The sequence below is a fragment of the Aspergillus aculeatinus genome (assembly GCF_003184765.1).
Source record: "Aspergillus aculeatinus CBS 121060 unplaced genomic scaffold BO66scaffold_4, whole genome shotgun sequence".
NCBI lineage: Eukaryota > Fungi > Ascomycota > Eurotiomycetes > Eurotiales > Aspergillaceae > Aspergillus > Aspergillus aculeatinus.
The window spans coordinates 341,297-359,908 of NW_020291473.1; the positions used below are offsets into that span (position 1 = coordinate 341,297).

The following is an 18,612-nucleotide window of genomic DNA, read 5'->3' on the forward strand; positions in this document are numbered from 1 at the left end:
GGGATGGAAGCATTTGGATTGTGATCGTTCACAGTCTTCGTTCAGGGTCGTTGAATAGTATTTGCTGATTGTCGGCCATTCTGAGCCTTATCAAGACAACACATCTCTGCGCATCGCGGCAGAAGTGCAATCGGTTCAACCCGGCGGGGCAACATGTAAACAACTGCCTATGCCATGGTTGGTGGGTCAACCGTGCCCAAGGTCACTGTGCTGAGTTTATTTCAATTTCTTGAGGTCGCAGTCATTGTAATTGTTCCTTGTAGCAAAGACGGGAAATTCCGAACTTTGGATGGAGAGACATGACGTTTAGCCTCAAGACACGGTCCCCTCACAGCGCGAACTCACCGTTATGATCAATTTGCGCAACGGGGAGGATATTCTCCATCCTATGACAACTGTTGGGGCGTTATTGTCAAAGATAAATGATATTCCACCATGAGAATTGCGCAATCGTCGTATGGTGATGGGATGGATCGACAATGGAAAACCATAATAAAGTAGTGTCTCATAAAAAGGTACGGAGTAAGCACTTGTCATAAAGGATGGAGGGGTAGTCAACGGCCTTAACTGTAATCATTCTAGCCCGCTTCTTCCTGTCGTATCCGCTCCAGGATCAAGATAGATTTATATTGCACTTCTTGCCCACGTATAAACCAGACATTTCACATAAATCCATCAAAGCTTCCGTACAAACAAGATGTCCCTCGGACGTACCTTCAAGCTCAACTCCGGCTACGAAATCCCCGCCGTTGGCCTGGGTACCTGGGTACGTGCTGAGAGCTTCAGCGTCGCAAGGTGAATCTTGTTAACAAATGCAAGCTGTCCAAACCTCATGAGGTCGAAGACGCAGTCGAAGTGGCTCTGCGAACAGGATACCGTCATATCGACGGTGCCCCTGTCTACCGGAATGAGAACGAGGTCGGGAGGGGCTGGAAAAACTCGGGCGTGCCTCGAGAGCAGATCTTCGTCAGTCCCCGAGCCACTCTCGCTTGAATCTTACTTATTGATCCCTTGACGAACAGTTGACTAGCAAGCTCTGGAACACGCACCACCGCCCCGAGCATGTGGAGGAGCAACTCGACAAGACCCTGAAAGACCTCCAGACCGATTATCTGGATCTATACTTGGTGCGATGGCCTCCTCACTCGAACATTGGCACCGTTGCTGAGAGATGATAGATCCATTGGCCAGTGGCTTTTGAGTATGCCGGGGAAGAGCTGAAGCCTGTTGATCCGGTCACCAAGCGTTTCAAGTTGGCCAAAGTCCCTATCGGCGATACCTGGAAGGCCATGGAGAAGCTTGTCAAGTCGGGCAAGGTCCGTAGTATCGGAGTGAGCAACTTCACCCGGGAACATCTCGACGAGCTCTTCCAGACTGCGGAGATCCCGCCAGCGGCCAACCAGATCGAGGCGCATCCCTATCTCCTACAACCTGAATTGATTCAGTATCTCAAGGACAAGGTAGACGGTTTCTATCCTTTGCAGTACTTTTTGTTATGTGGATGGAGCACCGCTGATCTGATACAGGATATCCTGCCTATCGCATACAGCCCTCTCGGCAACAACCTCGCTGGTCTCCCGCGGTATTTATGCCATGCCTTAACCCTATCATGATCATGTACTGATCGGAAATAGTGTCATCGACGACCCTTTCATCAAGCAGCTAGCCAGCTCGCTGAACCAAGACCCCGCCACATTGCTGATCTCTTGGGCCGTGCAACGTGGTACTGCCGTGCTATCCAAGAGCGTGACACCATCTCGGATTGAGAGCAATTTTCAGGGTACGGTACCCATATACTATGTTGCAAGCGAATCTCCACCGCATTTATGCACCGCGTGACTGACCGGACTTTCAGATGTCATCCTTCCCGAGCACATCTTCGAAACTCTAGACAGGCTGGATCGCCATTTGCGGTACGGATTTCCGTTCCAGTGGGGCCTGGACGTCTTCAAGGAGGTGGGCGAAGAGGAGACCGAGAGGCGAGCGGAGGAGTTTGCCGCGAAACAACGACAGCAGTTATGAGCTCCTCCCCTCGGTTTAGTATCGGGAGGTCTGTGATATATATAGCGCCACTGACAGTAACCCCCTATGATGGCATATACTTCTCGAGAGAAAAGTCTAAGTGTAACGACCCAATTCACTCTTGTCATCACAACATGAGTTGTCTCCAAGATAGAGAGTGGGTTGGACGTGCGTGAAAATGCACCCATGCATGCAAATGCAAGCGGAACCAAACCACCACCAGCAAGAGTAGACATCCGGAACGCACCCAAACAAAAATCCCCTCCACTCCGACAACAAACCCACATATTTGAAGAAGCATTATTTAGAACAACCCCCTTGGGCTTCAACTCCCCGCATCGACCTGTGAATAACAAACACACCCACCCTTCCACTCAGAAACAATGCCCACCACCACCTCCTCCCACCGAGTAACCAAACCACCCACCAACAGCAAGCGGGGAATCCGACGCGCATCCCGCAAACCAACCCAGCCAAGATCAACATCAACATCACCAACCCTACAATCCCAATCCCAACATGAACCCTCCCAACTTGACCCCCGAAAACAACCCAGTTAGCCCCCAAAATCCCCAGGAACCCCAACATACTAACCCCCATCCCCAGCCCCGCCACCCCAACCCCAACCAACGCAACCACTAGTCGAACGCACCAACGCCCTCCCCCTGGCCGAATTCATCAACCTCTACGTCCCCAAAGATGACCTCCACATCACCAATCAGGCCAACACCGGGGAGCAGCAGCAACAGCAGCAACAGCACTACACCATCACACTCTACACCGCCGCAACGCTGCCGCCCACCCTCTTCACGCAATGCTTCCAGCTCATCGAAACCACCTCGGCAGACGCCTACCGCGCCTCCTCAATCGGCTGGTCCTCCCCCAAAAAACGCAAGGAGATGCAGCTGCCCGACATCAAGTATCTGATTCTCCGGCGCGCCACGCCCCAGTCCCGGGAGACGAGTCCCGAAAATGAGCAGGAGGACGAGGAAGTGCTCGGCTTCCTCTCGTTCATGGTCACGTACGAGGACGGGTTCGAGGTGGTCTACTGCTACGAGGTGCATCTGGCGGCGAGCGTGCAGCGGCAGGGGCTGGGCGCACAGCTGATGCGGGTGTTTCTGCGGATCGGGGAGCGGCTGGGGATGGCTAAAGCCATGTTGACCGTCTTCCGGGCGAATGGGGCGGCGATCCGGTTCTACGAGCGGTTGGGGTTCGGGGTCGATGAGAGCTCGCCCCGGCCCCGGCGGTTGAGGAATGGAACAGTCAAGGATTCCGATTATCGGATTCTCTCGAGGGAGTATGCGAGAGAGTGATGGGCCACAGAGTGATGGGCTGGCTTTTCTACTGTACTGTGTATAAGACATAGATAGATTAATTTACACTTGCTTCACGTCCTTGCCCCGTACTTCGGGGTTGTCGTACTCCCATTCGTCGCGGAGGGCGGCGAAGATCGTGTCGGCCAGCAGGATGGAAAGCCCTAAGCTCCAGACGAGAGTGATGGCGTAGAAGAAGTTGGCGTTGCCTGAGCCGGCGTAGATCCATAGGTGGTAAAATGCCGGTCCCAGGAGCGTGGCGTAGAGCAACGCCGAGACGGCGAAGAAGGTATAGCGCATTACTGGTTGCTGTTAGTTGGGTGTTCAAGCCACGCGGCGAATGAGCTACTCACGAGGGAATAGATGTCGGTACAGCGGGAGGAGTGCAAAGTACAGCGAGGCGTCAGATATGCTGGGGTAGGGCTTGAAGACGGCAAAGATTCCCAGCAGGGAGCTCAGCACGAACAGAGGCTGTCTTCTTAAGCGTATCGTAAGACCGCCCATGTAAGAGGCCAAGTGGAGCCAAAAGACCCCGAGGAAGAATTCGCGAAAGGAGTCGAAGATCTCGATGAAGAAGTACCACCAAAGACCAACATTGGGCGTTAGGTCCGGGACAAGCAACTGGAACCCATATGTAGCAGAAACAAACGATCTAAAGTCCCCAATAAGGAGAGCTGATATCCCAAGCAAGCCGGCAATACTGAGGACGAAAATTGCCAGGTGCTGAAGTGCGAAAACGGTAGTGCTGGGGTAGGTCTTGGCTGTCTGCGCACGCTGATCATAGCACAGAAGCATGAGTGGGATGTAGAGTAACGCCGGGTAGATCGATAGATACGAGGCAAAGCCCAGTGCGAGCATCGAGTTGAAGGTCTTTCCGGTCACGGCACTAGAAAGCGCGTACAGGATTCCGATCGAGGTGAAGACCGCGGTGGACCGGCCCAGACATGTTGCGATGGTGAAGGGGTTAAACAAGAACCTGACAAAGTCAATGATGATATCCCCAAAGATGACCTCGTCACCTAGTGGTTTCCGTACCATGCTGCGATTGTCACCCCGTCCCACCTGATATGCTTCCGTATCGCCGAGTACGATCGCCCTGAGACTGCCCACCCCGACTCCGCAATTGTGATCAGGGCGTTTGCGTTTATCAAATCGATCAGAGAGTATAGCACGACCGTCGGAAAGGGGAAGCCTGGGGAGCTGGGCAGCAGCGAGAAAATCGGAAGAAGAAGTGGCGCCTTCACATTGTCAGCCCGATCTCATCCGCATTGTTCTGTTTGAGTGCCGTCCGTACCTGATGGAAGACGCCTCCATCATAGGGGGAAACATTGCGAGTATAGAGAAAAAGACCTTCTTGTACTGCAAGGGGTTAGCTTTCCATCACACAGGGCAGTCTTCTCCAGTTCAAGGGACTAACGTCGTTTGAAGCTGGTGACCGGGGTCGAGACCTCAACTCGGCCAGTCAACAAGTCGGGGAGCGAAGGGAACAACACCAGTAGCAGAAGTCGCAGAGCAAAAGCACCACCGAAAACGGCAGCTTTTCTGCGATCAACCCCCATACTGTTTCGTATCAGAGGAGAATATCAGAGCATGCCGGAAGTGGCATGCAATTGAATAACAGCAGCGCGGGGGGAAATCAGATTGGTGTTAAGTGTCAGTTGTTGTTGGCTTCACGTGCCAAGCGGAACTCCGCGCATTTCCCTTTTCCGCCGTGCACGGACCAGGTCCGCGCCGCTGCTCCAAAAAAGAAAAGAAAAAAAAAACTTATCAACGATTTTTCTGGTTATCGGATCTTTCTTTCAAGTCACTCACCCCTCGATTTTTGATCCAATCCCCCCATTGCAAAAATGGCTAAGATTAAGAAGAAGGGTTCGCATAATCTCTCTTTATGCGATTGATTTCTCGCTAATTTGAGACGCAGGAACCTCTGGCCAGGCCAAAAACTACATCACCAGAACGCAGGCAGTGCGCAAACTTCAGATCTCTCTGCCTGACTTCCGTCGACTATGTATCTTCAAGGGTATGGCTTCCCTCCGATGATACTACACAGATCATCTTGATCTATCTCTATCTTATGTCGTCTCACATGCTGATCGTTGCCACTTCATCGTCGGACAGGTATCTATCCCCGTGAGCCTCGCAGCAAGAAGAAGGCCTCGAGGACTTCGACCCCCAACACCACTTTCTACTACACCAAGGATATCCAGTATCTGCTGCACGAACCCCTTCTCCGCAAGTTCCGTGAACAGAAGGCCCTTGCCAAGAAGATCGCCCGCTCCCTTGGCCGTGGAGAAGTCGGGGATGCTTCTCGCCTGGAGAAGAACCATGCGCCGAAACTTACCCTCGACCATGTCATCAAGGAGCGCTACCCGACTTTCATCGATGCCCTGAGAGACCTCGACGATGCTCTTTCCTTGCTCTTCCTCTTCGCCAACCTTCCCTCTTCCGCCCACGTTCCTCCCAAGACCATCGCTCTGTGCCAGCGCCTGTGCCATGAGTTCCAGCACTACCTCATCACCACCAACTCCCTGCGGAAGTCCTTCCTCTCGATCAAGGGTATCTACTACCAGGCTACCATCCAGGGACAGGATATCATGTGGCTGGTGCCCTACCGATTCGTCCAGCGCGTCAACGGCGATGTCGATTACCGCATCATGGCCACATTCGTCGAATTCTACACCACCCTGCTAGGATTCGTGAACTACCGCCTGTACTCCACTCTCGGTCTCAGATACCCCCCCAAGTTCGATACCCGCAGTGACGAGAATGGCGCCGAGTTGGCGGCTTTCACCCTCGAGGGACGCTCGGTCGGCGAAGCCCCCAAGGCTATTGACGCCAGCAAGCAGGCCAGCAAGTCTTCCAACCAGGAGGTTTCCGGTGACGTGCAGGCCAAGGTCGACAAGGTCATCAAGAGCGCTGGTCTGGACCAAGCCACGGAGGAGCAACCCGCCGAGGCGACCGAAGAGGCGACCGACGCCATCGACAAGTTCGAGCCCGCCGCCCCCGAGGCCGACACCCTTCCCCAACCCGACCTGAGCGGCGAGGAGGCCGGCTCTCTGTTTGCGCCCTTCGTCTTCTACATCTCCAGAGAGGCGCCCAAGGCACCCCTGGAGTTCATTCTCCGCTCGTTTGGCTGCACCCGTATCGGTTGGGACGCTGTGCTCGGTGACGGCGCCTTCACACACGACGAGACCGACACGAGAATCACTCACCAGATCGTCGACCGTCCTTCTCTTCCCCAAGAATCGCTTCCCGCCGTTCCCGCCGCCTCCGCCGAGGGTGCCGTCCAGAAGGTCAGACCGGGCACCCGCATCCCTGGTAGAACCTACATCCAGCCCCAGTGGGTCTGGGACTGCATCAACGAGGGCAAGCTCCTCCGCCCTGATCTGTACGCACCCGGCGAGACCCTCCCCCCTCACCTGAGCCCGTGGGTCAAGCCTTCCAAGGGTGCCTACGACCCTCGCGCCTCCCTGGCCGAGCAGGAGGAGGAAGGCGAAGCCGCCGCTGCCGAGGAAGAGGACAGCGACGAGGAGATGGAGGAGGCTGGAGATGAGCAGGCCGCCGAGGTCGAGAAGGAGGAATCCGAGGCTGAGAGCGACGAGGAGTCCGATATCAACGGTGGTATGGACGTCGCGGGCACCGACGACGAGAGCGAGGAGAGCGAGGAGGAGGCGGAGGACGAGGACTTCGGCGGATTCGACGACAACGAGGCCGCCTCCGAGTCCGAGGACGAGGAGGAAGCGGCCCGCTCCCAGCACCAGAAGGAGCTGGAGGCCGAGGCTGCGGGTCTCCCCTTCACGTCCGGCGCGACCGGCGAGACGAAGAAGAAGTCGCAGACCAAGAAGATCGCGTCCCAGAAGCGCAAGGAGGAGGAGGAGCTGGAGCGCCAGAAGATGATGATGAGCCGGAAGAAGCGCAAGCTGCTGGAGAAGATGATGTACTCGAACAAGAAGAAGGACGAGGAAGCGGCCAAGCTGCGCTCCAAGCGGAGAAAGCTGGAGAAGGCGGGCCAGAAATAGATCGATGTTGTGTGCATCAAAAAGTGTTTAGTTCCTGTGTGTGATATTAGAATGATATCCTTGCTGGGTATTGGAGATATTTGACTCTTTGGCGTCTTGCATAGTATTTGTTATCGATAAGAATTTATCCACGAGTTGTAATAGGATTGTGCTGTTTTGCGGTATGCTTTTCGTAGTTGAAAGCCTCAGGTGTCTCTCACTCCAGCAGCTATGGTTCCATGAGACCACAGCACACTCTGTAATACCAAATATCTAAGCTACGAGCACTGGCAGAGCCCAAAAATCCCATCTATTCTGAGTATATCCATTGAGTAGTTGTCCGACTCTCAACGATCCCACGCCCCATGCATTGCGTCACGTGACCTCGAACATTTTCCACCCACATCAGCGCATCTCCCAAATCTTGAATTACAACTTCAACGAAAACCATATCAACCCACTTATTAACTGACGATAGTGATGACCAAGCCATGGAGTAATATATCCGTATATAGAGACAGCCATCGCCCAACCCCAGGGCCCAGGAGACCCCGCCAGCCCCAATGCCTTTCTCGTGCCAAAGTGCCTCCAACCCGATCTGCATGCATACATACAACTACATGGTCTAGATTGTTGACTCGCATACCATAAACACACACACACACACACCACCGCATCGACAACTGAAATACCAACCCAGCAACACAGACTAAGCTTTGGGATGCGTGTTACACCAAGATAACACAACACAACACAACACAACGACCCGCCCCCAAAAAAGCAAAGAGCAAAGCTGCTGCTGGGCACGATGTCCTCCTCAAACTACTACCCCAGCTCACCGCGCTTCGCGCCTCCCCCGTCCGCGCAACCGCAACCGCAAGCCTACCAATCCATCTTCGGGGGCGGCGACAGCAGCCAGGATGCGGGTGGGTTTTCGGATCTCGAGCTTTATCCGGATGAATTAGAGGGAAATCTGGACACGATCATGGAGGAAGGGGGTTCGCCTCGCGATGAGGGGCTTTCGGATGATTCGGATTCGAGTTACTTGGAGGAGAGTGGGGGGGAGGGGGAGGAGGAGGAGGCGGGGGACGCTGGACGAAGGAGAGGTGGTGCAAGGTTAGACGGGGATGAGCGAGGGAAGGTTGGTGTCGACGTGGTGGAAAGCCGTCGTCTTCGTCGTCAGCCTTCCTCCTCGCCAGATGCGGACGAGGAGGACCACTACCGGCCCAACCGTTTCCGGGGCCCCGAGTCGACCTGGAGGAATCTCACGGCCGAGGATCGACAGAATGCGCAGGCGTTGGTCGATCTCCGCGCCCGGGACCTGGCGGCGCATTTGTATAATGCGTATGCGTTGCGGGTGCGGGCGAGGGAGATTGCGAGGCGGATGAGTAGTGGTGGTGCTCTAGGGGGGGAGGGAACGATTGAAGGAGAGGAGGAGATTTTTGCGCCGCCGAAGAGGTGGACGGCGTGGCCGATGCCTGCGGCGGTTGTGCCGCGGCCTGGGGAGTTGGTGCGGCGGGCGATCGATGATGCCTGGACGCTGCGTCGGCAGCCGGATCCGCGGCCGAGTGCGGAATTGGAGGAATCCGTGATGGCTGTTATGATGAAGACCGCCAAGGAACGGTTCAATGCAAGAGAGTGGGAGACGACGAGGCCAGCAACCGGTGCGATGACGCCGCGGCGCAGCAAGAGGAAGTCCTCCATGTCGCAGACCGGGACCCAGGATGAGAGTGCCGGGGATTGGGAGAGTGAGGAGGTCGAGGAACCGGAGACGTTGGCCGGAATGAAACCCGTGGCTCTACGGCCCGTAGTGCAGGCGGACGATGAGAGGGCACGCGTGCAACTGCGGCCCTTGACTCGAAACATCCTCACGCAATTCGACACGCTGCTCATGGGCCTCCACCGCGCGCGGCAGGGCGACCTCGCTCGCGACGACGATAGCTCCGCCAGCGAATGGCAGACGGATACCGCAAGCGCGGTCTCAGGCTCGTCCTCCGGACAGCAGCCGAAACGGAAAGGCAGCACCGCTGAGAAAGACCGGAGTCTATCACGAGGGAGAAAACGCACACGACGGCCCTCAATTCGATCTGAGTCCAGCGCCGGGCCTTCTCGCTCACGAAGTACCCGCGTCTCGAGTAGTCGTGCATCCAGCGAGCACACATCCTCCAACGCAGCCTCGAGTCAGCGCTCGCTTTCGCAAGGGTCTTCGCGGTCCCGTGGCAGATCACGCAGCAGCGATGGCCGACAGTCCGTCAGCCGGATCCGTCAGGGCCTCCGGGACTGGAGTGAGGTTTTGGGGATTGCGTCCATGACAGGGTTCCCCGCCGCGGCGGTGATGCGAGCCTCCCGCCGCTGTGCGGATTTGTTCGGCGAGGATATGGCGTTTCGCACCTTCCACGAAGGACAGGTGCGACAAGTCCCGCTGGAAGCTGGCAGTGGGCCAGGCCCGTGGCAATACGTGGAGAGCGAGTCGGAACCGGAGGCTGAATTGGAGCTTGAGCGTGAGCGTGAGCCCGAGCCCGAGCCCCAACCCGAGGCGATTCCGTTATCATCACGAGCGTCATCCAGGAAGCCTCGCTCGCGGGCGACATCCCTCAAGGGGGGTTCGAGATCTCGCGCGACGAGTGCATCGGCCGATGACACGACCCGTCCCAGAGGGAAAGGCGAGCACCGGAAGTCCGATCTGGTGTGCCCCATCAGCAACTGCGATCGACATCATAATGGGTTCTCCCGAACGTGGAACCTGAATCAGCACCTGAAGACCATGCATCCGGGGTACCAGCCTCCGGTCTCTGCGAGAAAGTCGTCGACCGCCAAGGCTTCTAGGAGGAAGGACAATGCTAACGAGGGGTGATTGGCCGGAGGGAATATGTGTATCGAATGTGATGACCATGATACGCTATCTGTTGTCCATGCTACGAATAACTGAGAAGGACACGGCGCTTGCCTGACGATAACAACCAACGCATTTGTGAAATTGGCACTCCAGAGTCCTAGTCTTATTCTAGCATGCTTGCCGATAGCACATTCACTCAGTAATACTATAGTCTTACCACCGTACCCGATCCCCAATCCTACAAATGCGCACTAAAATCTTGGTAGCCTACCCAACCCTCCCCACCACAACTAATGAAAGAACCCTCAAGCAAGCCCATTACACCTCTCCCCCTTGTGCCAATTCTCCCCCGTCGAAGTGGTGTAATTCCACCAGAACCCCAAAACCTGCGGCTCGTCGGCGGGGACCGCACACTCCGATGCAAACCCCGGCAACCCGCCCACGAACTCGGCATACTGTGCCAACGAACACGAATACCCCGGTCCATCCTGGCAGGTGCGCAGGGGCACGACCGCCTCGTTCAGCACCAATCGCACGTAGATGCCCGCGGGGCCGAGCGCGCTGTTGCTGCAGTTCAGCCGCTCGATGGTCAGGCGGCCGCCCATGGGGATGATGTCGGTGATGCGCCAGTGTTGCTGGAGGTCGAAGGCGACGCGGTCGGTGGCGAGGGGCTGTGGGGGGGTCGCGATGTCCAGGGCGGCGATTATGGGGGTGATGTTGCTGTCGTGGGCGCTGGGGGTTGGGTTAGTGTGGTATACTAGGGGTGGGGAAGCTAGGAGGGGAAAGGGGGCAGGCGTACAAGTTGAAGAATAAGGGCCCGGCTGATGAGGGACCCTGCTGGAGAAGGGCGAGCGAGGCGTTGAGGTAATTCGCCCCGACGGCGCGCATGTATTTGTTTCCTGGGCTTTCCCACCCAAAACATCTAGCATCAGTATACTATGACCCAATTCTACTAGTGAAGCCATCCACTCACCCAGCGCAATAATAAAAGTTCACGTCCCAGATATACGAGAAACTGACCCATTCGTCTGTCGTGAATACGTCGATCCATTCGGACTCGCTGCGCGTGTTGAGCTCGTACGCTGTCATTGCTGCGCCGCACATTCGTGGGTTAGTCCAGTCTGACTGTGATGCAGTACTGTACTATAAATGTAGCAAAGGCTGAACTCAGAAAACCAGTCGTACTCACTCATCAGCGTGACAACATCCTCCCAGCTCAAATTAAGACCCTTATACTGCGCATTCAATCGCTCCGCCGCAGCGTCGAACTGCGGGAGATGGTACGGATACGCATTGCACTTGTCCCGTGCAGCGCCATCGTCCTGGTGGCACGAGGGCGTCAGACTGTCCGCGCCGCGACTGCTGGACTCCGAGATGAGGTTCAGGGCAGCGTAGGTCGAGTAGTTCTGCATCCCCACGAACCCTTCGCCGAACCGCCGGGCCGTGTCGATGATGCGCTGGAACTCTGCCGCGAAGAGCGGGAGGGTCGTTGACGTGCTGCTGCTGCTGCTGCTGCTGCTGCTGCCGTCCCAGAGATGACCATAGCGTGCTCGGTACTGCTGTCCGTGGGTATATGCCTCGGCGAGCCCTGCGTAGGGCCCCGTGAAGGTCTCGGCTTCGTAGCAATCCGACGGCACATAGTAGGTCCAGTTGCCGCGGAGGAAGTCGAGGTCTCCGCTGCTGTTCGAGGCCGCCTGCACGGTGCTGTTGACTTTCTTCAACACGGTCTCAATCGCAGGGCCCTCCCCCGAGGCAGGGTATCGCTCGCCGTGGCGTTTGACCATGATCACTTGGTCGACGACGCATTGCGGCGGCGGGTCGCGGCCGATGCCGTAGGACTTGCGGTCGACGTAGGGCCCGCGGATGCCATCGTATTTGAGGAAGTTGTCGCCGTCGAAGACTTGTTGCGAGATGTGGGAGGCCGGGAATGTGGCGGCGGTTGCTGCTGGGATCAGGAGGAGGTAACAGGGGACAAACATCCCGGGTTTCATGCTGTCACGAGAGCCGTGGATCAGATCTACAATATGAATAGTGCGCAGTTAGGTAGAAGGTCTCCGTCAATGGCTGTTCGGTGTTCTGAAAAGGTCTGGCCTCGCATTCACGTGAATCGCATTCCAGACTGATGAGCTCATGCAACAAGCATTGCGGGCGTTCGGAGACAGGTAGGCAGCTGTGACTGGCTAGGAAAGGGATAGGTTTCGCATTGTAACATGGAAAGGGGTTGGTATACTCTGGTACTCATGCGAAGGAGGCTCAAGACTGTGTAGTGTAGTGTATTCACAGTCTCTGGTTCCTGGACAATGATATCATCCCTTGCACTCCCTGGCTCAAACTCAATGGTATCTTGAACCCCCGTCAGCTCTCTTTGGGCTGGTCAACTCGCATCCATAATTCAGGTCGCTTATGTCCTATGGAGTAAGCTCATGCAGAATCAAAATCCGCACGTTAGATTGCCCAGGAATAGTCAAGGGAGGCGGGAAAGAAAGCGAGGTACTGTACATACACCAGAACAAGACACTGATGTAGATTCCCAGCAATCCACATCCACCCACGTATTCAGCCTGAACAAAAGAGGAAATGAAGTGTATAATCCCAATTAATGTACATACGAACAAATGCAACGAAAACAAAGCGCCTGAACCAACCAGTTGGTCGTATCCCATGATGAATATGCACGGTTCTTGCCAATATCAACAAGACCCCCAATGTCCTGTGACCCACAACGAAACTCGAATCCCGCCATTTTTGGTTCCTGTTGAGACCCTCATACCATATAATGCAATTGCCCGTGGACCTTTTCCGCCGCCGCCGTGTCAGAACCCAGGAAATGCTCGGTTCGAGAAGCCGATCGTCCACCGGGTGCTGTCAAGCTTCTGAGTGGAGATTACATCGCACGTCCCGTTTATTTGCCTTGGCGTTGTTTGTGCTTGGGGTTCTTCGAGCTGTGGGTTGAAGATACATGTTAGAATCTTTGATATTCAATTTGTGTCAGCCATGGCGCTTACCAGATGATGTAGACACGGTTCTTTCTCCGGACAGGCTGCGATTGGAATAGACAACATTAGCCGCATATCCACAGATCATGAACAATCCCTTTCACAAAAATACAGTGCAACTGCAGTATTCTGATGTACAAAATCCTCCTCCGCGGGGCTCGGGGTAGTCCTACCTTGCATCCATCACACAGGCGCTTGACCGAAGACCGCGTCTTCATGCCTCGGACCTGCTCGACCTGTCGCAGAGTCGCGCTGACCACACCGGTCTGCTGCCCGGAGCGCAGCAGACGAAGACCATTGCCGAAGGGGAGCTTGGCCAATTGCGAGAACGACCGGGACAGGAGACCGGCGGGTTTGCTGCGGGAGAAGGAGGGGAGGATCTGGCGGAGGGCACCGGTCGAGGCACCGAGGAGAGAGCGGACGGACATCATGGTTGTCGAAATGGCGGATAGACAGACGAGTCTGATTCCGCTATTTATTCGATGCGAAAACAACGAGCTGCAGCAGAGATATCGGGACTTTTCAACCCCCAAGGTGTGGCCGTCAATTGATTATCCGGAATTCCTTCGGAGCATTTTGGCCGGGTCTACTGTATCCCCGGCTTCCGACAACGGTTCAGTATCCCGCGTTTTGATTGGACGGAATAACAGCCAATCAGCGCACACACATCTACATCGACGAAAGCCTCCGTAGGTACCTAGTCAAGTTGATTGTTAATGTACCAAGTGAAACAATTGGACGAACACATCAGATGCAACATTATAGGTAGTATTTCGAATTCTATGTACGGAACAATGCCTAGCACTCTCACACTAAGAAGAAACAGCCCAAGCTCTATCGTCACTATGCCCAACAAGAACGCCCATATGAATTGACAAGAAGGGAATCAAAAAGACTCTTTAAGCTTTCTCCCAAACGGAAGAAAACGACTCAAGAAAGTTGCTGAATATTTTAAGCACGAAGGAAAGTTTGGTAGGTTGAAGAGTCGGTGTGCTCGCTGAAGGGGTATCCCAAGTCTCTCAAGAAAGCCTCAAGTTCTTCCTTTTCAGTCTCGGGGCACTGGATACCAGCAAGCACCTTGCCCACATCTCCGCCGTAGTTGCGGTAGTGGAACAACGAGATGTTCTGGTTGGGGCGAAGAGTGGTCAAGAACTTGGCCAGAGCACCGGGGCGCTCAGGGAACTCGAACATGAACAATCGCTCATTCTGGACGCTGCTGCGTCCACCGACGAGGAAACGAACGTGCCGTTTGACGAGCTCGTCGTCGCTCAAGTCCTTCACACTCATACCCTCCTTGGTGAGGTGAGTCATGATCTTGGCCAAATCGTCTTGGCCCGTCAACGCAGACAAGGAGATACCCATCAGGACGTCGGCAGAGGCATCGTGGGCATACCGGTAGCTGAAGGCAGTGACCGCATGGGGAAGAATAACTTCAACGAGCTTGGCAAATGCGCCCGGCTTCTCGGGGATGTTGACACTCAGAAGAGCCTCCTTCCGCTCACCCAGAGCAGCACGCTCAGCGACGAAACGCAGACGATCAAAGTCCATGTTGGCACCAGAAGTGATAGCACACAACTCCCGGTTTGTGTCAGGGCTGGGATACATGCTAACATACTTCTTAAGGCCAGCCAGAGCCAGAGCACCCGCCGGTTCAATGATGGAACGGGTGTCCTCGAAGGCATCCTTGATAGCAGCGCATGTCTCGTCGGTCGAGACCTGAATAACTTCATCAATAACTTCACGGGCCAGCCGGTAGTTCTCCTCTCCAACGGACTTGACCGCCGCGCCATCGGCGAACAGACCCACTTCCTTAAGGAACACGCGCGACCCAGAGTCGAGAGACTGGTGCATGGCGTTGGCATCGTGGGCCTCGACACCAATGATCTTGACGTGAGGCGCGATGCGCTTGAGATACACTCCAATGCCAGCAATCAGGCCTCCTCCACCGACAGCGCAGAAAACAGCCTCAAGTTTCTGCAGGTTGGCCTGGCGCAGGAGTTCCATACCAATGGTTCCTTGGCCAGCAATCACGTAAGGGTCATCGAAGGGAGGAATGTTGGTGAGCCCGTGCTGTTGCTGCAGGCGGTGAGCTTCGTCTTTGGCCGCGTCAAAGTCATTGCCGTGGAGAACGACGCTTCCGCCCAGGCGAGCGACGTTAAGGTGTTTAATCGCGGGGGTGCCCGAAGGCATGACAATGGTGGCAGGGATCTTGAGATGGCGGGCAGAGTAGGCAACTCCCTGCGCATGGTTTCCTGCACCAAGTTTCCATTAACTCAAATGCTCCAAATATTACCTGTCAAAGTAGTGGGGCTGCTCACCGGCAGAGCATGCAATGACACCCTTCCACCGCTGCTCGTGAGTCAAGTGAGCCATCTTGTTGTAGGCCCCGCGCAACTTGAAACTGAAAACAGGAAGCAGGTCCTCACGCTTGAGCAGCACACGGCACTCCAGGCGGTTGCTGAGGTTGACGGCATGATGGAGAGGGGTTTCGTCGATAATGTCGTAGACCCGGGACGTTAAGATCAACCGGAGGTACTGTAAATAATAATCGCATGAGCAACACGCCAAGTGAGAAGAAAGCCAGGACCACAGGGCACTTACATCTGGGTAACCATTGGGAAGAAGATAGTCGTCGGGGATGCCCCAGTTGTAGGCAGTCGAGTCCTCCCCTTTTTCGGAGGTGGGAGTTGCAAGCGCGGACTCGGTCAAGGTGAGGTTACTGACCTTGGCGGAGACTGGAGTCGCAACGCCGTCGTCAGATACTTCGCTGGGCATATTCAAGTCTGCTGTATGGATAAAATGCAGGGAATGAACGTTTGGGGGATAAAAAGAGTGTAAGAACGAAGCGCCAGCACCAAGTGGGAGTCGAGACCGAGAAAAAAAGCCGCGGTGGCACTGACTAACTATGGTGGATAAGTCTCCCTTGCTATTCCGCGGGGAGGAGGGCGAAAATTCCGTGATCGGAGCGGAAAAGTTTATGTCATCAAACCCTCTCTTCCAGCCCTAAACAATAGGATGTATTCATCTACCTAGAGAGAAAAGAGATTTGATGCTTGTTTATCGCCTGAGTATTGCTTCCTTGATCCAAGCAATTAGCTTGTTTACTCCTCGCTTTTTGATTTCTGTTCCATTTGCCATACAGGTCCCCTTGCGGCAATAGGTGATTCATTCTGATCTATGTGCTCGGGCAGTTGCCCCCCCCCCAATACAAAGCCATGGATGGCCGGTGGATCCCAATCGATCGCAAGCATTAACAGTCAAAAACGAGTAAGGTGGCCAATCATCTTGAGCTCCCATAACCAGGACAGTCAAGGTTTTACTTGACTGGTCAACGGACAGCTGCTTTTTCTCTGGCGCCCTACTGGCGCCCTACTGATAACAGCAATTTACTCAGTGCATTGCTCAAGATAGCTGTTGCACGACATTCTTAGTAACGAAGAATATGTGGTGAGCTCAGCTTGTGCTATGTCCTGTAATTGCTTCTTGAATAGGTAATTAGTTCATCTCTGATATTACTAGTAGATCTATGATTCAGTGAAGTCGAGTTATCTGGCACCGCAAGACGTACAGATCATAATTATGCATAATAACAGTCCCGAACAATCAAGGCGTAAGTCGGCTTACTGTAACCTTACGAGATACCATTGTACTACCGTGTAAGTTACAATACACAAATTATCTCAAGGTTCGTTGCGACGTCATGTCACTTTCGGCATTGTTCGTCCATACCTCATATCTGCGCGATATCGTCAGAGAGGCAAAAGTGACGCGAAGAGTCACAATTTCATCCTCAGGTCGACCCTATTCCCTTGTTACTGGAAGATAGTCCTCCTGAACGGTGCCGCCTTACTTCAGTCACCCCTCTTGCGCTCTCCCACGCAGATCGCCACCTTCAATCAGCTCCCACTTTTTGAGTCCTACTATCAAGATGAGCGAGCCACTACCTTCCTCTTTCGATGACAACCCGTATGTATATATAATAAGGCACCTACAACAGCGGCCGTCAATCAGATGCTAACGGCCTTCGCGTCTGTAGTCAGTTCCAAGAAGAGACTTCGCTGCAGAAGTTCCGCAGGCGGCTCAAGCAAGAGCCGCTGATTCCGCTCGGTACGTTGACTCTCCCTCGCACCGATGTTTCCTCTCCATTACCTCTTTTGGAATTGTACTGACGGGACGGGTTGATTGACAGGATGTGCGGCTACCTGCTACGCCCTCTACCGGGCCTACCGATCCATGAAGGCGGGCGATTCGCTTGAGATGAACAAAATGTTCCGTGCCCGTATCTACGCCCAGTTCTTCACCCTGATCGCGGTGGTTGCGGGAGGCATGTACTACAAGACCGAGCGGCAGCAACGCAAGGAATTCGAGCAGGTTGTGGAGGCACGCAAGAGTCAGGAGAAGCGGGATGCTTGGCTGCGGGAACTGGAGATCCGAGACCAGGAGGACAAGGATTGGCGGGAGCGCCATGCCGCCATCGAGGCTGCCGCCAAGGATGCGGGCAAGAGAAAGGCGAATGCGGAGCAGGACGCTGCTCGTTCGGCCCTCGAGCCCTCCGAGGAGAAGCCCATCGGGGTTCTGAGTGCTGTTATGGAGCTCTTGTCGCAGCAGAAGTAAAAAAATCGACAAAGGGGGAACGTTTTCTGATTGATTTTCGCCGAAGTGTCTGGGTATCATATCTCATTGTACATACATATATTCTCACTGTTTTGAAGGGAAATTCACACTCTCCGCTAGCTACTCTTCCTTACCTTACTTGCATTACATGTCGATTGGCCATCTCAACCGGCAATCTGCTCGTCAATGTATCTCCTCATCGTTTCGAACTCCGCTTTGCCAGTCTGGATACTATTAGCAATAAAGCAGTCAACTCTAATCATGATGACATACTGAAAGCAGGTATCGAATATGTTGCTGTGGTCCGTCAGTACCACATTCAGCCTGCATATGTGCTCAGCACTTACTAGATCTGTCACATCTCGATGGCGCTCAAACTCGTTGCGAGCATAATTGCGCAGCTCCTCGCGAGTTGGTGAGTTGGGGATTGCTTCCACAATATTAGTACAAGACACCACCACATCGCATACGGCAGAATGAGAACATCAGACGAACAATTCAAGGCTCTGACTATCTCGCGCCAAAAGGCAAGAACCCGCTGTCTTTGAATGAACTAATACGAGATATTAGCGAAGTGAGTTTCCATCACCATGTTGATGGATCTACTGACATGATCAAGGCCAATAGTCGGTTTTTTAAGCTTGGAAGGCTGGTTCTGCGAAATAGATGCCAGAAGTCGTAATGTACTCCGCATTGTTGCTAGGTACTTTGCGATTATTCCTTGTACCAGTAGAGTCACCCAGCAAATCTAGTATGTCTCGATGCGACCACGACAATCCGCAGGTTATCCGGCGGTAGAGTGGCGGAAGGCAAGGCGGTCAGCAAGCTCGTGT

General features: G+C 54.5%; 10 protein-coding genes across 10 annotated transcripts; 5 read left to right on the top strand and 5 right to left on the bottom strand.

Annotated features, from left to right (window-relative positions):
- Positions 1-697: 697 nt before the first annotated feature.
- On the top strand, positions 698-2,126 carry BO66DRAFT_340940 (aldo/keto reductase family protein; the record flags this gene model as incomplete). The annotated part of the gene is made up of 7 exons (XM_025644422.1): positions 698-766; positions 820-966; positions 1,023-1,127; positions 1,179-1,460; positions 1,527-1,582; positions 1,635-1,780; positions 1,856-2,126. The coding sequence occupies 7 exons, from the start codon at positions 698-700 to the stop codon at positions 2,020-2,022; spliced, it is 972 nt and encodes a 323-aa protein (XP_025508019.1). The 3' UTR covers positions 2,023-2,126.
- Positions 2,127-2,541: 415 nt separating this feature from the next.
- BO66DRAFT_408148 (N-terminal L-serine N(alpha)-acetyltransferase NAT4) lies at positions 2,542-3,335 on the top strand (the record flags this gene model as incomplete). The annotated part of the gene is made up of 2 exons (XM_025649101.1): positions 2,542-2,577; positions 2,760-3,335. The coding sequence occupies 2 exons, from the start codon at positions 2,542-2,544 to the stop codon at positions 3,333-3,335; spliced, it is 612 nt and encodes a 203-aa protein (XP_025508020.1).
- Positions 3,336-3,363: 28 nt separating this feature from the next.
- BO66DRAFT_417473 (GPI-anchor transamidase subunit GAB1) lies at positions 3,364-4,982 on the bottom strand. The gene is made up of 5 exons (XM_025649681.1): positions 4,753-4,982; positions 4,630-4,694; positions 4,371-4,573; positions 3,689-4,311; positions 3,364-3,637 (listed from the first exon to the last, which is right to left on the bottom strand). The coding sequence occupies exons 1-5, from the start codon at positions 4,892-4,894 to the stop codon at positions 3,399-3,401; spliced, it is 1,272 nt and encodes a 423-aa protein (XP_025508021.1). The 5' UTR covers positions 4,895-4,982; the 3' UTR covers positions 3,364-3,398.
- Positions 4,983-5,132: 150 nt separating this feature from the next.
- On the top strand, positions 5,133-7,489 carry nop7 (mRNA-binding ribosome synthesis protein NOP7). The gene is made up of 3 exons (XM_025644423.1): positions 5,133-5,204; positions 5,257-5,355; positions 5,454-7,489. The coding sequence occupies exons 1-3, from the start codon at positions 5,183-5,185 to the stop codon at positions 7,352-7,354; spliced, it is 2,022 nt and encodes a 673-aa protein (XP_025508022.1). The 5' UTR covers positions 5,133-5,182; the 3' UTR covers positions 7,355-7,489.
- Positions 7,490-7,783: 294 nt separating this feature from the next.
- Positions 7,784-10,386, top strand: BO66DRAFT_456972 (uncharacterized protein). The gene has a single exon (XM_025652162.1). The coding sequence runs from the start codon at positions 8,142-8,144 to the stop codon at positions 10,185-10,187; it is 2,046 nt and encodes a 681-aa protein (XP_025508023.1). The 5' UTR covers positions 7,784-8,141; the 3' UTR covers positions 10,188-10,386.
- Positions 10,387-10,474: 88 nt separating this feature from the next.
- Positions 10,475-12,148, bottom strand: BO66DRAFT_365453 (histidine phosphatase family protein; the record flags this gene model as incomplete). The annotated part of the gene is made up of 4 exons (XM_025645210.1): positions 10,475-10,901; positions 10,969-11,073; positions 11,143-11,260; positions 11,359-12,148. 4 exons carry the CDS (start codon positions 12,146-12,148, stop codon positions 10,475-10,477), a joined length of 1,440 nt encoding a protein of 479 aa, XP_025508024.1.
- Positions 12,149-13,071: 923 nt separating this feature from the next.
- On the bottom strand, positions 13,072-13,593 carry BO66DRAFT_434587 (50S ribosomal protein L36; the record flags this gene model as incomplete). Its single annotated transcript, XM_025650785.1, has 3 exons — positions 13,072-13,111; positions 13,175-13,209; positions 13,339-13,593. 3 exons carry the CDS (start codon positions 13,591-13,593, stop codon positions 13,072-13,074), a joined length of 330 nt encoding a protein of 109 aa, XP_025508025.1.
- Positions 13,594-13,918: 325 nt separating this feature from the next.
- BO66DRAFT_365456 (threonine dehydratase, biosynthetic) lies at positions 13,919-16,049 on the bottom strand. Its single transcript, XM_025645211.1, has 3 exons — positions 15,767-16,049; positions 15,484-15,700; positions 13,919-15,417 (listed from the first exon to the last, which is right to left on the bottom strand). Exons 1-3 carry the CDS (start codon positions 15,938-15,940, stop codon positions 14,117-14,119), a joined length of 1,692 nt encoding a protein of 563 aa, XP_025508026.1. The 5' UTR covers positions 15,941-16,049; the 3' UTR covers positions 13,919-14,116.
- A 937-nt stretch (positions 16,050-16,986) lies between these two features.
- rcf1 (respiratory supercomplex assembly factor RCF1) lies at positions 16,987-17,968 on the top strand. The gene is made up of 3 exons (XM_025645212.1): positions 16,987-17,131; positions 17,202-17,272; positions 17,355-17,968. Exons 1-3 carry the CDS (start codon positions 17,094-17,096, stop codon positions 17,777-17,779), a joined length of 534 nt encoding a protein of 177 aa, XP_025508027.1. The 5' UTR covers positions 16,987-17,093; the 3' UTR covers positions 17,780-17,968.
- On the bottom strand, positions 17,944-18,531 carry BO66DRAFT_468058 (LYR motif-containing protein 2; the record flags this gene model as incomplete). The annotated part of the gene is made up of 5 exons (XM_025652618.1): positions 18,390-18,531; positions 18,275-18,332; positions 18,127-18,209; positions 18,053-18,076; positions 17,944-18,003 (listed from the first exon to the last, which is right to left on the bottom strand). The coding sequence occupies exons 1-5, from the start codon at positions 18,471-18,473 to the stop codon at positions 17,944-17,946; spliced, it is 309 nt and encodes a 102-aa protein (XP_025508028.1). The 5' UTR covers positions 18,474-18,531.
- Between the last annotated feature and the right edge of the window lie 81 nt (positions 18,532-18,612).